Below are 18,394 nucleotides of genomic sequence, written 5' to 3' on the forward strand. Positions count from 1 at the left end.
AAGATGCTGGCAGAAAAGGAAATGAGGTCCTCTATTCCCCTGACACCTTAATGTTCCAGAGAGCTACTAAACACACAAGTGCAGTCTATAAAATTGCCTGGTATCACACAGCATTTAGGACAACTCAGATAATGCCATGTGCTGAGGGCATGCTTTTATATTAGGGTTATTGATGTACGGACTTCTGAAATGATAAGTGAGTATGCTAACTATGGAAAAAGAATGATGATCTTATTTAAGGAGACAAAATCAATTTCATAGCTTCATTCCAGGAATATCCTGGTAAGGGATGGTTCTGACCACAAAGGAGGGTGGAATTAGGAATGTTTGGGTGCACATGTACACTGGGAGGGCCTTCCCCAGCTTACACCCGCCCTGCTCTCAACTCTTTACCTCCTAGGAGTCTGGAGGACATCTGCTTCCCTACTGAGCTTTTCTTCCCACTTCATACAAATGTCCTCAGCCTATTTAGCCTGTCTGATGTGTGTTTAGCCTTTACAGGGGATATGCCCAAGGCCAAAGATAATATGCCATGCCTTCAGTTCCACCTTGCAAAAAGAAAACTTGTTGGATAGGGGGCTAGCTAACATGCCAACTTTAAATTTTCTTAATGTAATGAAGACTTTCCCTTATTGCACAAGATACAATATGCTTCTAATGCAAAACATCTATTTTTGCACATCTGCCCAATAGCAGCTCAATTAAAAACAGGCCCATCAGATTGACACAGTTTTCTTAACTGCTCAGTTCCTGTCACGCTGCAGATAGCAGAAAAGCACTTAACGGAAGCCACAAGGCAATTTTCCAGAAAGACTTGTTAATCTTTATACAGTCATCCTCACGCAACCATCAAAGTGAACTTAATGACAAATCAGTTAAAATAAATTACTTTTAAGAACTTGTAAGGATCGAATAAAAAGCAAACCATATGTGACATCTCCTCAGTCTTCCCTGGGAGGGTGTATAATTGTCACCATCTGTGCTATTTATTCTCTTTGCCTGGCCTCCCCACCCCCTTTGCCCTTCTCTGTCCTATTCTAGGCCCCAGGAGGCTGACCTCTATGGACCATAGCACCGTATCTGCATCAGCTATGCCTTTGCTCTCTAGCCTCCAGCTGGGCTCAGCCAATAGGAGGATGAGAGGATGGGAGGGGAGACTGCAGCCAGCAGCCCCTCTCCCAGGCTTCAGCTCTCCACAGCTCTGCTGTCACGATCCCTCCCTTTACTTCTTCTGGCCCAGGTGTGCTTATAGCCTGTCTCTGGGTGCTTCGCCAGCCCTTGTGGGTTCCCGTAACCCTGGTCACATCTCTAAAAACAATCCCTTAATTGAAGGCTCTTTATTCTAAACACCTGTTGCTGGCCACAGCCTCGGCCAACACCTTTTCAGTGGCCAGTGGCTCCAAGCTGGGGTCACTTACATGCACTGTGTGGATAAGATCAGCCACCAGGCACTGCTTCAGCTTCTCATCACTGCTGGTCCCATGAAGCACCAGATCAGGCATGTATGAGGGGCAGTAACCCGCCAGGAGAGAGCGGCCAAAGTTTCTTACATTTGGGTTGCTGATGCTTTGAGACCTAAAACAATATTTGGCACATTAAAACACATAGTTAAAAACTCAGGTACTTTCTTCTTTGCATTCCAAACAGAACAAAAATCTCAATGACACAAGTAAATAAAATAGATTCAGGGTGGTTGACTTTTTACCAATCCTCCCGTAAGTTGATCATTGGCATAAGAAAAGAAGGAGAGTGAAACTAATAAAAGGGAATTTTCTTTAAAAATGGAAGCCTGGAAAAAAAAACAAAGTATTTCCACAACCGGTTAAGATTTTGCTCTTGGACCTCATATGTTCCACCAGACGTCTGTCAAAATAGTGAAAGAGGAGGTCTGGGAGGGAGGGGGGCTCTTGCCAAGAGTCTGGCTTTAGGAATTTGACCTATCTGCACAGGGTGGTACTCACAGCAGTGTGGAAGAACAGAAGAAATCTCTAATTACTGCTTTCAGTCATCACAGACCAAATAATCAACCTGACGGAGTGTTAAGGAAGAGGTGTTGTTTCCCAACCACCTCACGCTGCTCTGAGCAGCAGGAGAGGAGGCCCACAGCAAGTGTGATCCACCACCTCTGAGTCAAGGCATCTGCTGCCAGCCATCTACCTTCCATGTGACCACAGAAAATTAGATTCCCTGTTCCGCACACCACCTCCCTTACCTTTCCCCAAATGTCAGAAGAGCTGCAGAGACAACCCCTGGTACTCCCTTAGAGAGATGTACCACCCTGAGCTAGTGAGCCTCCTTGGAGGAGGAGCAGGTTGGAAAACTTTTTATTTTTATTTTTTACAGTTGTAGATGGACAGCGTGCCTTTATTTGTTTAGTTTTTTATGCGGTGCTAAGGATAGAACCCAGTGCCTCACACATACTAGGCAAGCACTCTGCCATTGAGCTACAGCCCCAGCCCAGGTTGGAAAACTTTTGTATTGATTTATTTGGTAACAATTCTATATTTTGAGAGAAAAAGAAAAGTACCATGTGTAAAGTAGCCCACAGTAGCCACCATGATCATACTGTCAGGCCAGGAACACACTAGATCCCAGTCCCCTCTGCTTCCCAGCCTGCCAGCATTACCTTGGCAGAGGCAGCTCCACTTCTAAGGTCCCTTCAGTCCTGTCACCACTGTGATTTAGATCCAATGTGGCTGAAGCACATGCTTCATCGTCACTGTCTCCAAGAGCGCTATCGGAGCTTTCATTTCTGGGAATGTCTCCTTCGATCCTGAAGTCAGCCTTCCTATCGGCATCCCCACAGGGGACATCTGCAGCAACCAAGAAGCCAGAGACCTGCTGGACACACCTGTCGGGGGCAGGTTCTAATGAAGGTCCTTCCACATCTTTCAAATACAAACCTCTAGTTGTCTCCAGTGTTCTCCTTCCAGTTCCCGCCGCACTGTCAGTGGGAACAGCTTGGCTGAGCTGCCCAGCATCTGCTGCCACGTCAGGTCTGATACCTCTGTCCTCAGCAAAACCTCTGTCAGATTCACCTTCCTCTCCGTCAGAAGATCGATTCTGAGGACAGCAGACATTCTTTTGAAAGCCAGGCTTGAAGGAGCACCTAGAAACCTGCTGGCTCTCAGCCATGTCAGCAGCCACACTGGACTCGGCTGAGATACCGGCCACTTCTGGGTATTGTCCACAGGCCTTCAGCCGCTCCTCCATTTTTTTGGTGCGGCTTTCAAAGTCAGACTCTGGAGATAGGGAGCTTCCAATTTGGAAAGTGACCTTTTCTACTGGAGAGTTCTCTCGGGAATGTCTGTCAGGACAAGGGCAAGGCCAGGCTGCTGACCGTTCAGGTAGCTTCTTAGTTATCTCCTCTTTCAGCTCCTCGTTGGCAGCTGGCCGGCTGATCTTCTTTTCTGCCCCTGGAATGGCACACCTGGGAAACCTCGAAGGGACATCATATGGTGCCTCTTTTTCACTTCCTTCATCCCCACAAAGGGGATGAGGTTTCCAAGAACTGTCTAATTCTGGCTCTTGGAACCCCATGCTATGAGCCTCAGATCCCTGGTCTGGCCTCTTCTTTCCTTCTTTGTCAGGTCTGGGATCCAGGTCTCTAATGTCAGTGCCCTCTGGAGTCCCAGCTAACCCTGTGGGCCCAGGGCTCCTTCTCTCAGTCATTGCTGTTGGTAGGATGGGGGGTACCAGAGCAGGCTCATTTCTCACTGTCACTACCACATACTCGGACTCCTCCACCTCTCCTTTCTCCAAGGCTGTTACAATCTTGCTCCCATTTATAACTTGGTCACCTTCACTGTGATTCCCACTCCAGGTCAGCTGGTTCTCTTGCAGCTCAGAGCAACGGAGAAAGTAGGTCAGGACATAAAGAATGCGCTGGACCAAATCCTTCTGCTTCCCTACCACCACGGTGCGAGTCAGTCTTACTGGAGAGCCTATAGCTCCATAAAGGTCACCTAGAGAGTCAAGATGGACACCAAGACAAAGTTCTCTTGGGTTATCATGCATCAATATATCAGTCTTGACAAGAGCAGAACAGATGACTAAGATTGCCAACCTAGAATTACTTCCTCAGATAAACCTGATATCTAATTTCTAGAAATGACCATGTTTTCGTTTTCCTCCAGAATGAAGAGGCAGCCTGGAAAGGCCTGGCCAGGCCACAGCCACTACCTTTGGTGCCTGGCAGTGGTGGTGCTATGCTCATGAGGCCTGCTGGCCAGCAAGCTGGCCCAAGGAGGGAAAGACCAGTGCTCTCAATATGCAACCAGACCAAACACAACACTGACTGACTGACTGGACTGGCACTGTTCATTATATCTGCCATAACCAACCTGGAGTCAGAAACCATTAAAAAATAACCAGAACACTGGAAGAAATCAAAACCAGAAAAGATACTAAGTTAAAAAAAAAGTTGCTATATGGTAAACATTTACAAATAAAAACCTGGGAAGTTTTTATTTTCTAGTATATGCCCTTATAAATACCCTCAGATGAGTATATATCTGAGGTATATATGTGCCAAAGAGAGGCAGGAGGGTATTTATAAAAACATATATTAGAAAAAACTACTTAAAGTTAACAGATTAAGGCTGAAGAAAAAGTTATGAGGCCAGGCGCAGTGGCACACACCTGTAATCCCAGCAGCTCAGGTGGTGGAGACAGGAGGATCGTGAGTTCAAAGTCAGCCTCAGCAAAAGTGAGGCACTAAGCAACTCAATGAGACCCTGTCTCTAATAAAATACAAAATAGGGCTGGGGATGTGGCTTAGTGGTCGAGTGCCCCTGAGTTCATTCCCCAGTACCAAAAAAGGAAGAAAAAGAAAAAAAGTTATGAGAAGCCATCAAAAGTGCTTCTCCCTGGGGAACCACAAGGAAGTACATCTTTTAGAGAGTATTCCCTAGTGTATGGCTCCTCAGAACACTTAAAGAACATGACAGGAATAATAAAAAACATCCTCTCTATAAAAAGACTAGATTGTAAGCTAATAGAGCTTTTGCTACTCACTGAGGAATCATCCTAAAAATGAAAAGAGTGATTCAGGGACTGTAGTGTGATGCTCAGGCTTTTGTTTGAGAAAATCTCACAGACCAAGAGCTCATTCTGTTACTCTCCTGACTGTATGTGCCCATAGTATAGTCACTTCAGAAATTTATGGGACATTTCTGTTAAATCATCCTCAATGTAATTAAGGAGTAATTAATTAACACTTTCAAAATCTGGTATAACAAACCACACGAGAAAGGCTGCTCAGAATGACAGTATTATTTTTTAACAATCCATTTAACTTTTAGTATTGTGAGTTTTAATGACCAAGGAATAAGTAGAAAAAAATTTAAAAAAGGAAGTTATTAAAATTTATAATAAAGTATATAAAGTAATGAGAGCAATGAATGTTATTACTTTAGGGAGAAATTTCATAAAATAATGCATCATTAAAATAATAGACCCATAAAAATCAAAGATTTATTGGCTCCTGACTAGAAGGCAATTTTTGAGTCCTGAACTAATGAAGCTACTAATTTTAGAGAAGACTGCTTTGTTTTCATGAGGATGATTTTTTAAAATGAAGAAGTTACACAATAAGGTGAATATACTTAACACTATCAAACTGTCTACTCAGAGACAGTTAAGATGATAAACTGTATGTGACTTGTTTTTTACCTTAATTAATGAAAATTTAAGGAAAAAGACAGAAATCAGAAGCAAAGCAGAAGAAAAAAGGAAGACTTAAGAGGCAGAGAGAAGGCAGTGACAGTGAGTGGAGGAAGAGAGAAAACTACAGAAGAGAAAGGTGAGAAGGGAAGGAAGGCAAAGAGGGGAAAGGAGAGAGGTGCAGTAAGTTGGTGAGGAATGAACCACAGGGCTTTAGAGTACAGCCAAAAGCCAGGGGTCAAAACACGGGGAAAAGAAAGCACCCAGGAGACAGGGAGAGGAAAAGAAAACAGGTCTAGAGGGAAACAATGACATGAAAAGAAACTAGAAGCAGAGGGCAGAAAATATCAGGGCAGGGAGCCACAAGAACACAGGAGCCCGGTAAAGACAGAGGAACAAACAAAGGTTGGTGGATACGTGAGCATGTGAGGGAGGAGACTGGAGCCAGGTGTGCTGATGGGACACCACTGTGCTCACCTGTCTGCTTGGAGCCCCTGCAAAGGGCTCCCACCCCTGCAGCATCTCTGTATCACTAACTCAAGATATCTTTTAATTTCTCTTGTGAACCTGGCTTATTTAAATGTGGTTACTCAACTTCTGACCAGGTGGTGATTTTCTTTTTTCTTTTAGCTAATTTAAAGTCTAATTTTACTGCTTTCTGAAAAATGTAACTTAAACTTTAGGTAGAAAAATGAAAAAGCAATTCAAACATTCCCCCCGCCCCGCCCCGTCAAATAAATGAAACATCTTTTAAGAAGAAAAGCTGCATTCTGTTTCCACAAACCCTTGACATTGATTAAGTCCAAAGGAGGCAGACAGGAGACTCTTTCATCCGTGTCACCATAGAGTGGCTTTCAAACTTTGTGTCCTCATGCCAACAAAGAAGCACATTTTACAGAGCAGCCTCATATGCCCTCTGCAACTCACATTATACAAAAATTATACCTCTAAGATGCCTTTCAACCCACTAAATTGCTTCTGCAGCCCACTAGTGGGTAGTGATCCTCACTGTGGACAAGCCCTTTCAAGAGGGGCCGTGTGAGGTAGAGACACAGATCACTAAGCTCCTGAGAGTGAAAACAAGGGGCTGCACCTTCTGTCTTCAACCCTCCCTGGCCGGGAAGCACTGAGAAGCCATACAGAATGGTGGGCACCTTGGTACTAACTGTCCTGGCAAGCTCTGAGTCAAGTCTTTGAAATGATTCCAGACAGAATCTTTTCTACTTAAACCACCATTCACACTTGGCTCTCCGAAGCTAGCACGTCCTCTCTTGCACCAGGGCCTTGTCTCCTCCTCACACTACTCTAATCAATAGCCAGACCCCTACTGGATTGTTTGGGGGAAGGAAGAATTGAAGACCTTTAATAACACATGATCTGCAATGAAAAATGACAAATGTGAACCCACAGGAAGGGATTTTGCCTTGTTATGCTGAACACAGGGAATTAATGGCTCCCAATTAGTTCAGCTGCAAATGAGAAGCATGCCTAATTATAAATACATTTATCTAATTAAATGCAAACTGCTTAATTAGCATTGTTTTTAAATTGGTGACCCGGCAGCTTGAGATACTATATTTCCTTAATATCCAGCCCCCTTTCTTTCAGCATTTAATACTACATTTTTAAAAGGCTACTGTCCCATAACAAGTACAACCTTCTACCCTCCCAAGGAAAAACTGTATGAGCCAGGCTGAGCCAGGCACATTCTGAGGTCTTCCTGAGCTTAGTTTGGGTTATTTGCATCAAGTATTAAAGTACTGTATTAAAATGGCTTAAATATACACAGATTCTTTAATCTATTTAGAATACATCTATTAACACTCCTCTCCCCATCATGAGACTTACATATTCCTTCTTACACATCTCATGACCAAGGGCACAAGGACAAGAAGATATTTTTATTGCTCTAAAATAAGGACAATAGGGGTGGGGTTGTAGCTCAGTGGTAGAATGCTTGCCTAGCAAATGTGAGACACTGGGTTCAATCCTCAGCAAGCAAGCAAGCAAGCAAGCAAGCAAGCAATAAATAAATAAATAAATGTATTGTGTCCATCTACAACTGAAAAATACTTTTTTTTTTTTTTTAAAAGAACAATAGTAATAGGGTAGGGGTGTACACATGAATTAATGTGTAAAAAGTACTTAAAAGAGTGCTTGGCTCATTGCTTCAGCTTTTGATATTGTTATTTAAACATGCTGTTTTCTAAGACTGGAGTGCTCTTCCCTAGTTTTTTTTTCCTTCCCCTTCTTCTTTCTGGAAAATTCCATTTTAACATTTCCTGAAGTACAGCCTTCCCTGAAAATCCCCCTCATACTCTTTCTCTCAAGGTACCCCGCAATATAAATTTGCAGTAGCAAAATAACAACGGTGCTTTATACAGCCATTCTAATCCCCACAGCAACCGGGAAGTAAGTCCCATCACCACCCCACTTGATAATCTGACAGATGCAAAAGTAAGCGTGAGGCTGGGATGTGGCTTGGTGGTGAAGTGCTTGCCTGGCAAATGAGGAGAGGAGGGGAAGAAGATGAAGAGAAAAAAGAGGAAGAAGAGGAGGAGGAGGAGAGGAAGAGGTAGGGGAAGGGGAGGAAAGGAAGAAGAGGAGAAGAAGAAGAAGAAACAACAACAGGCACAGAGAAACTAAGTGACTTGCCAGTGGAGGCTGAGACCCAGCAGTAGGCTGCTGGCCCCCAAGTTCCTCACCTCCCACTGTACTGTCTCCTGCATCCCTTTGTACACCCTTATTAAAACCATAAGCAGGATGCTCTTTAGTCATGTGAATATGGATCTGCTTTGTCTGTGAGACAGCCAGCTCCCAGAGGTATTCCATTCCCCCTCCCATGTGCACCACAGGTCTGGTATAGAGCGTGTGAGGCTCTAGAGGATGCCTCTTCTCCACAGGAGCCCAAATATGCAAACCCTATTCTCAGAAACCCCAAACTCTACAACCACCCACCAACCATGGTATAGAATCCTATGCCATGCCTCAGGACAAGTTTGAGAAAGTCAATACCACCTCTAATTTCTACTTATGCTATAACTGACAAGATTATAGCATGCCTCTACTTTCCTCTTTGTCTTATTCTTTTCCCACCTGAGCCACCCTCTAGCGCAGTGGTTGTCAAACAAGGTTTGTTTAGCTGCCCCTCTCCTAGGAACATCTGACAGTGTCTTAAGACATTTTTTAATTGTTACAACTTTGGGTTCTACTGGTATCTATAAAACAGAGTTCAGGGGTGCTGTTAAACATCCCACAATGCCTAAGATGCTCTCTTCCTACCCCCACACAACTCCACTAATAAAGAATTATCTGGCCTAAAGTGTCAATAGTGCTGAGGTTAAGAAATCGTGTGCTAGAGTGAACAGGCACTGTGAAATGGAGAATGGCTGCCCATATTCCTTTAAAAGAACAAAGCTACCAGAAGTGGAAAAGTAGTAGTCTGACAATTAGATTCTGTGGGTCACTCTTCTATTCTTTCCCTGCTCAGTGACAATTTTTGAATTACTGGGTTGGACAGTCCATATAAGCTATAAATTCTAGCATTTTTCCAATTTTGCCCCTATGTTATCTGAACAGTCAAATGAGGTACTAACCCAGCTGTGCCCAGAGAGGATTGTACGGATGTGTTTTGGCCAGCATGTTCACGGATTGAGAGGTACGTTTCTCTGAGAAGGCCTTAATGGGAGGGTGATCAACAGGCATGACAGTTGGTACCCAAGCCAGGTGGTAGGTTAACACTGCAGTCAGTAAGGCAGCAAAAAACCTTGGAGAAATGGAAGAAAATACAACCAGATTAGTCAATACTGGATGAGGCATGTCTTATGCAGCACATGCACTGGCTATAGAATTCACATACAAGCCTCCAGATAGTTGAAGCTTACTGATTTTTGTTGATTTGTTCTATCAGAAGTGTAAACTCCTTGAGAAAGCGCTGGCAGAGCTGGTTTTTTTCCAAAGTGTTTGACATCATAGTAAGCCATACTGGTTCAGCTATCCTTGGAACAGAATATAAATTCCAGATAGTCCCTCTATAGGAGAGAGAGAGAAAGAGAGAGAGAAGGGATGCATAAAACAGTCACAAATATTTTAAGATAATCTTGGTACAAAAGAACAAAGAAGAATGGGGCATGGTGGCACATGCCTGTAACCCCAGAGGCTTGGGAGGCTGAGGCAGGAGGATCACAGGTTTGAAGTCTGCCTCAGCAACTTAGTGAGGCTGTAGGGAGACTCTGTCTCTAAATAAAAAATAAAAAGGGCTGGGGATGTGGCTCAGTAGTTAAGGGACCCTGGGTTGAATTCTTGGTACCAAAAAAGAAAAAGGAAGAATAAAGGAGAAAAATTTGGATCTCTGCAGTCCTTAAGAGATTCAAGAAGTATATATAACAGATTAGCAAAGTATGAACTACAGGACAAATCAGACTCCTATATTTTATGTAAATAAAGCTTTGCTGGGACACACACATACTCATTCACTGACATACTATCTAATGCTACTTTTATAGGATGATGGTAAAATTGAGTAGATGTGACACATACCCCTTACAGAAAAAGTATGCCAACTCTCTAACATAAAATATTCATTGTAAAAACAATTTATTTTCACCATATCCTGTGTCAGAAACTACAACTACTTAAATTTTAATATATTTTAACCTATACATAAAACATAAAAATACATATTTGTGGGGTATCATACAACCATTTTTATAGTAAAGGAGACATAGGGAGAAAGTATATACTATATTAAAAATGTGATCAGTTAATTCAGCTCTCCCAATTTCTGAATAATGTTTTGATTTTGTTAGTTAAAGCACTCTATTTATTTTATAGGAAAAAACCTATAGAAGTTGCTCTTCTTTACTATATTACATACTAACTTTATACAGAGGCCTAGAGAAGATTAGGTTCTTTGCCAAGATATACAGATATTTAATGGCAAGGTTAGGACGTGAATTCAGGTCTCAATGCCGGGCATGGAGGGCTCTGCTTTAAGCTACATGAGTTACAAGTGTTTTTTCAATGAGTAGAAAAACTTAGGCTCTCCACGGGGTAAAAGGCTAATATATCTCTGATTTGATAACACATCCACCCTTCCCAAATCAAGATAGAAGAGACATATTGATTTGATTTTCTGACTGTATATGAAAGAACTGGGACCTAAGAGAATTCCACCTTGGTAATACAAAAACACAGTATTTGCTGAGTTAGGTAGCAATGACAAGCTACCAGTACACAGCACCAGAATTCATTTAGTAAAACCAAGGACTCTAAATGCTGAAACTTAATTCTGTCACCATTTTGGGCAGTTGTGACTGTTGAAAAATAAGACCCATCTATGTACACAGTGAAGCTTTTTAGTTCTTTTCTTTCAGTTTCTTGAAAAAATTAATACTCTCATTAAAGTAGTACCCAGACTCAAGCAAAATCCAGCTTTGAGTCTGACCACAGCAGAGCAACAGGTAACTCTAGTATTGCCCAAACAAACTATGGGAGGTTTACTAATCATCAGGTTGCCATCAAAAAGCACAACTTCACAATACTCTTCAAACATGTGACTTAAGTCTTAACAATCATCAGATAATGCCTACGGTGCTACTTGAGTACTTTACATTAAAAAATCATGGTGATTTCATTGTAAGCAGTATTATACAGTTGACCAGCAGATACCTTAAGCACCACAAAAATGTCCTAACATTCTAGAAATTATAAAATATATTTTATCCCTCAGCTGGGGAGTAACAGTTTGACTCATTACATGGCTACTTTGGAGTGAGATTCCATTCACCACCATGACTAGCTCCAAGAGATGGTGTAACAATTTCAATTCGTCATGGTGGGAGAGAATTCCACCTGCTACCCAGAAAAGATTACCTTTCTACACAGACACCAGGAGCAAGGACTCTAGAAAAGTGGATTCCAGAGTACAAAGGTCATTAATTAGAAACTGCCTATGAAGACATATGAGGGTGATGAGATAAGTAACGTCCAGACCAGGACATGTACAGGAAGACAGTGGATACAAACTAGAACTGTGCTGGCAAACTGGAACATAGGTGTTGCTGATATGCATGCTCTCCATTATGTGCTCTGGATGAGCACCTTTGAACTCAGTTTTCCACATATGTAAAATGGGGGTAGTAGTGCTTACTCCTAGAATTGTTGTTGGATGACATGAGACAATGAACAGACTTATAAGACACACCAAATGTCAGTTTTCTCCACTTACTCTGTTCAGAACAATCATATAAGAACTGTCAGGTAGGGGGTAAAGATTCTTTAGTGTTGGATTATTTAAATTTCTTGCTCCATTTGGTCTGTTTCCATCTTGAAGGGCGGAGCCACTGAAGTGACTAGCCCTTCAATTCTCCCTATAATCCTAAAATCCATGGCTGCTGCCACTGCTGCTCTTCATCAATTTCTTGTTGGATTTGCCAAAACTTGACTTTACCTGAATTCTCCCAGAGCTTCCATCAGACGGCTGATGTAAAACTGGACACGGAGGCTTGACTCTGCAATCTTCCTACAGGAGATCATGGCCTTGGTAGAGAGAAAGCAAGCCCAATCACTCAAAGAAGAAACTACCTTACAACTTATCTATTGGGCTTCATTAATTAAAAAAGTGAATTATAATAAATTAAGCACACCCAAGGTAATAATGCCTTCAGTCATTAGAAAGCAATAATTTCCTTTCCTAAAGCAACCAGTATCTGGTAGCTAACATCAATGTTCCTAAGGATCCATCACTGCTAGGGCTGACTTAACTTCCTTAGGAAGGTGATCTGGTACATAAACAGAGATTCTGCCATCCTTAAAACCCCATAATCACTTCTCCAATTGACATTAGATTATGATGTTGTTACCTTTTCAATTGCACTCTTTAGCCTGTTCATGTGAGATTCAAAGAGGGGGAAATGAGAAAAAAAGAAGTCCTGGAAATTCCGTTGCGCTTCTTCTTTCTCACACAGGGAAAAGATGATGCTTATGGCAATTTTCTTCCTCCTAACTATGGCTGGATTAGAACTACAGGTTTCTTCAGCCAAGCTAAATGTCTCATCAGTGGACCTGAATGGAGGAAGAAAAAGTTTGAAAAGTTGCCATGCATCAATGAGTCCCACTGATGGTCAACTGTCATGCCAAGGACAACACTCAGAAAGCTTATCAAGAACCCTCAGAGTCTTGGTAAAGAGTTTATCTACTTCCCGTTCATTCTCTTTTATGATTCCCTGTGTGAAAAATGAGAACACTGGCTTGCCACACATTATTATTTTAACATGAAAAGAAACTCAAATGAAAACCAAAAGTTAATTTGAATGTACCATTGTTAGACTCTCATCCTTCCCCCTGTATCATTTTGTAGACTGGTGGTATTTAGGAGTGGTATGAAATACCTATTCACTCAAAATTCATAAGCCCTTTGTTTTGATTGACATCAACAGATAAGAATGTCAAAAAAGGAAAAATTGTACACAGTATTCTAACACAGGCATTGCATTTGAATATTTACTGGCTTTCCAGGCTAACTTTCCCAAAGATGGAAGTCTTAAGTCCTAAGACCACTAGATGAAACTCCTCTCAGTGCTCAGATTAAGCCATGTGATTGACTGAGCTCTCTGAGAAATTCCCCAAGCAGAAAGAATCACCTCTTCTGTTTTAGTGAAATTCTCAAAAACTTATGATTCTTTTGAGACTCTGCTTCTATGATAAAATAACCACGACGCGAATAAATTCTGAATGTATACACAATTTGTCTTATAGGATAATCCTCACTACTATGGCCTAATAAAAATCTCTTATTTAACTATTGTGAAAAGCCAGAGTAGCTGCCACAAAGCTGCTAATAGCAAGAGTGAGGATAAAAAAATTAATTTGCTTTGTTCTACAAAGACACTAAAGCAAAGGATATAACATTGTAAAGGAAAGCACCCTGCCTGGCACATGGTAGGTATGCAACTTCTTTTCTCTTTCTCACTACCATTTAGCTTCTATCTCTGACAAATACAGGAGGGTACTGCTGCCTTATAACACAACAATTCCTGATGCTGGACAGAATTCAAGGCAGTTAGCTTCCTGTCCTTTGTCCTATATTTGGTGCGGTACTCACGATCTATAAAGTTCAAATACATCCAGATTTTATAAAACATAAACAGATAAAAAGTTTCTATGGTTAGAAAAGCTAATTTTAAATTTTGTTCTAATTTTCATTTTGTTCTAATCTCAGAGATGTGCTACTGTGTCCCTTAACTTCACCCAAGCTCTCAGAGATGCAGGTATGGCTGATCAGTATGTAAAATGCCCTCACTTCAGACTCACCACTGGCAGCACTCGATCTCTAGGTTGTAAGTGTTACTTTTTAATTTTTTTTTTTAGTTGTAGATAGACACAATACATCTATTTTATTTACTTACTTTTATGTGGTGCTGAGGATCGAACCTAGTGCCTCACCTGAGTGAGGCAAGTGCTCCACCACTAAGCCACAACCTCAGCCTATTAATGTCACATTTTATAATAAACCATCAACTATACACTTCAAGAAATCCCTAGATCGTCCTCATCAGAAAAAATTCTTTGAGAATCTTTTAGAATGTGTGATTTCACACAATGCCCCATTCTTTTCTAAAATACCTCTGTTAAAACCTTGTTTTCCTACACTAGTTTATTTCTGTTGTCTCTAAAAAAATTCTTCTGAGCTTGTACTGTTAAACATGCTTGTACTTACGTCTCTTCTTTTTCAAAAGTAAACTCTCATACCAGTCCACTCCTCATTAGGCCAACATGATCTTTAATAATCTAATAGTTACAAACACTGAACTCTGCACCTTTATTCTTCATCCATTATCTTCAGTTCTACCCAATAAATTCTCTCCTCGGTTTAACGTAGCAGAGAGCGCCACCTGCTGAATTTCTGCAAAACTTCCATAGTTGTAACAGTAGCAATCCTCCTTGCTTCACTACATATATCCTCTAGTAAATTCTAAAGCAACTGAGTATAGTCTTGGATCCATTATGAAAACTGGAATAAGTCAGATCTCATAGTATCATAATTCCATTTTTAAAAATTATTCCATAATAAAAGAATGTTTTTAAAAATTTGAGTATACATGCCCAATACTTCCATGTACCTTTTCCCACAGGTCATCAACCATGTAAGGTGCATAGGCTGATTTGTAAATGAACAAACTGAGGCAGGGTGCTTACTCAATTGCCTGGGGAACAAAAAGCTTCTTAGTGACAATGCTAGAGTTAGAACCCAGAGTTTCTGTCTCTAGTATAGGTTCAGTTACTGGGCACTGGAAATGACCAAACTCTGACCCCATTCCTCATCTGTTGGCTGGTGCTCATGCCATCTGAGGCATTACAACAGTTGGAGCACTGAGGGGAAGAAGCTAGAAGCAACCAGATCAGCTAATGGGCTCCAGGTTGCAGAAAGACCACTGTTTTAGTTAAGTTTTTTCACTGTGGTGATCAAAAGACCTGACTAGAACAGTTTTGGAGGAGGAAAAGTTTATTTGGTGCTCATGGTTTCAAAGGTCTCAATCGATTCATGGATGGCAGATGCCATTCCTCAGGGCCTGAGGTAAGGCAGACCATCATGGTGGAAGTGTGGCATAGCAAAGAGGCTCAAGACATGGACACCAAGAAGCAGAGAGAGGCTCCTCTCACCAGGGACATATAAATATAAACCACAACGGCACAGCCCCAGAGACCCACCTCCTCTAGCCATACCCTACCTGGCTACAGTTACCACCCAGTTGAACCCTATTAGCAAATTAATGCACTGATTAGGTTCAGGTTCTCATACCCAAATTATTTCACCTCTACATTTCTTGCGTTGTCTCACATAAGAGCTTTGGGGAAAGTCTAATATCAAAACAATACCTACCACCCTACACAATCTTATTCCTTATAAAGAGAATTTAATTAATGCTCTGAATACACATTTATGTACATTATAAGTACTTTAAGATCACAGATAAAGCAAAAACTATAATTATTTTAATATTTCTCGACAACCTATCATTGTATCAGGACTACTTGGCTTGTTACTTATGTCAGCTTTGACTTACAATGAACCTTATGAATTACATTGGACCACAGGAAATTGACATTTTTGTTGTCACAGAACATCCCATCAGCAACTTCATATGGTTTGTTCAATCATTTTTTCCCCCTAGGTACTGGGGACTGAACTCAGGGCCTTGCACATGCTAGGCAAGCAGTCAACCACTGAACTATGTCACCAGCCCCTTTCATTTCATTTGAGACAGGGTCTTCTTAAGCTCAGGCTGGCTTCCAACTTGTGATCCTCCCATTCTAGCCTCCCAAGTAGCTGGGATAATAGGTGTGGACCATCATGCCTGACTGATTGATTCCATTTAATAAATCAAACAAATCAAATCAAAAGGCTTTCTGGGTTATTTTATCTTGCTCCTTTGAAGTTTCAATGGCCTGAGTGGCACAATCTTTGTGGCTTTTCTTTCCTTACTAGTACTACTGCTGGTACCACCTATCAAATGCCCAAGCTGCAAAAGCATATCACCAGGTACAGCAGGGGGCCCTGAGGTCAGTGAGGTGCCACCTGTTATGGATTCAAATATCATTCTTGACTGCCTTTAATTCTCTTAGAAAAGAAGTTTTCAGGGGCTGGGGTTGTGGCTCGGAGGTAGAGTGCTTGCCTAGCATGCATGAGGTGCTGGCTGGGTTCGATCCTCAGCACCACATAAGAATACAATATACTATGTCCACCTAAAACTAAAAAACAATATTAAAAAATGATTTAAAAAAAGAAGTTTTCAATTACTGTGAATTTTCTCTTGGTCAGAAGTAATAATAATTTTTGATACCTACTGTTCTCTTGCCTCTAGTATAAGAAACTGATTTTCTTACCTACTACTTGCCAAAATGGAGTGGATTAAGAGCAACATCCTTTGAATGAAGAGATTGATCTTCAGGTACAGGTAATCAAGTCAAAATGTCTTCTACATATATATTCTCAATGTTCAACATACTATACTCAGGGCTGGCTTCATGGGCATTAAATCTGCTCTCAGAAAGGCCCCAGGATTGATATAATGTTCTGCAATTGGCATCTTGAATTCTTAATAATTTATCTTTGTACTAGTGTCCTTTAAGTGAAGTCTAATGTGACAATGATATTTGCACATGAGCAGGGAAGATATGGGGCAGCAGTCTATACATGGATGGGTTCAGGCCTGACAGTCAGACTTACACCAACACATGTGAAGCAGGACAGGGTGCCACAAGGTTCCAAGATGGCAGGCTGGACTTGGACCCAGACTGATGGCTATGACAGTAGTAACAGCAGAAGCAACAGTGGCCAGTTATGGGAGGGGAATGAGAAAAGAAGGGAGGGCCTCTGACAGGAACCATGGGAAGAGGCCAGCTTGTCCATCCACCATTGGAGCCCTTCCCTAAGGAGTTTACACAAATATTTAACTTCCTGACCTAAGCCCTAAAGGAGTAAATTATCACAAAGCAAAGACATACACATGGACACTGCAATAAAGTGAATTGGGAGTTATTAGAATCTTTCAAAAAGCTATCATCTCTGATTCTGAAAATTGCTGCAATATTACAAAGCAATATTCACAGGTATAGAAGTAGAATATTAATGTAAAGACTGTTGTATTGAACAGAAAAAATACCTCACTGTTTCTATATGAACATTCAGATAGGCAAATTACTAATGAGGAAGATCATTTTAAAATTAATGTTTCCTCATATTTGAAGAAATAGCAACAGAATGCATAAACAGACATTTTGAACAGCTTATGAGGACCTTCAGTTTCTTGTAAGGTAACTACAAGTTCTAGGAAACATCAAAGGAAACATTAAATAGCCACATACAAATTTATATCTATAATTAAATTCAGATTTAACACAAAATGGACTTCTGTGAAGAATTTAATCTTTTTAGAAAACTGTTCCACAAGAATCACCTGATCAAAAGTTTATCAGTCATTCATCCCAATATTGTCACATCCCAATGCCTCAGTAGAAAGATCCTTCTCTAAATAACTATACAAAATTATTTGCCACTCTGAATTTGCCAGGAATGACTAATGCCACTTTCAATATCAACTGAAAGACAAGTTGCTAAAGTAGAAATTTCAATGATAGTGAATTTGCAGAAAAGCCTGAAAAATCTTATAATAAATCAAGATTTCATATTAAGTATTTTTATAGCCGTATATAAAATTATACCAAAAATATTTTTGGAATTTATAAGTTTATGTTGCTATTTACATATCACTGTTATCTCTATTATGTTTTATAAGTAATATTTTTAAAGGCAAAGTTTTACTTTTCAGTACCTTTAACAGAATTTTTCCTGCTTTCTGAGCAAGAGGCCTGGCATTTTATTTTGCACTGGTCCCGCAAATTATATATCAGCCCTGACTGTATTCATAGGCTTTCTGAATGTGAGAGTCTTATTTTAGGTACAAATTCACTAGAGATTGATTAATTCCCAATGCCAGTCCTTACTTCAAATTAGAATTTTGAAGGATTTCAGTGGAGTGGAATGGAGAAATGCTATACTCAACTTGGGACATAAACCTGAAGGAATAAAAGAGCATTTTCAGCAAAGAGATGGCTAAGGGGGAAGGTTTCCAAGATCCATCTCTTCCACTCACAGCTATCATAATGCCGGGGTGGGGATGGTGGTGGCGCCAACTCCTGGCAGTTGTAGTAATAGCAATGACAGTGA

The 18,394-nt window shown here is 40.9% G+C and overlaps 1 protein-coding gene across 8 annotated transcripts in view; it reads right to left on the bottom strand.

The window, feature by feature from the left end:
- The window catches only part of Fnip2 (folliculin interacting protein 2), a 114,412-nt gene that overhangs the window by 21,689 nt on the left and 74,329 nt on the right, over window positions 1-18,394 (bottom strand). For all 8 annotated transcript variants that reach the window (XM_027926747.2, XM_071614575.1, XM_071614577.1 and 5 more), the window contains 6 exons: window positions 12,528-12,729; window positions 12,116-12,204; window positions 9,549-9,695; window positions 9,261-9,430; window positions 2,627-3,965; window positions 1,419-1,575 (listed from right to left, as the gene is read on the bottom strand). In XM_027926747.2, the coding sequence (XP_027782548.1) occupies window positions 1,419-1,575; window positions 2,627-3,965; window positions 9,261-9,430; window positions 9,549-9,695; window positions 12,116-12,204; window positions 12,528-12,729 (2,104 nt within the window). The remainder of the gene's footprint in view (window positions 1-1,418; window positions 1,576-2,626; window positions 3,966-9,260; window positions 9,431-9,548; window positions 9,696-12,115; window positions 12,205-12,527; window positions 12,730-18,394) is intronic.

The sequence above is a fragment of the Marmota flaviventris genome, chromosome 7 (genome assembly GCF_047511675.1).
Source record: "Marmota flaviventris isolate mMarFla1 chromosome 7, mMarFla1.hap1, whole genome shotgun sequence".
Taxonomy (NCBI): Eukaryota; Metazoa; Chordata; class Mammalia; order Rodentia; family Sciuridae; genus Marmota; species Marmota flaviventris.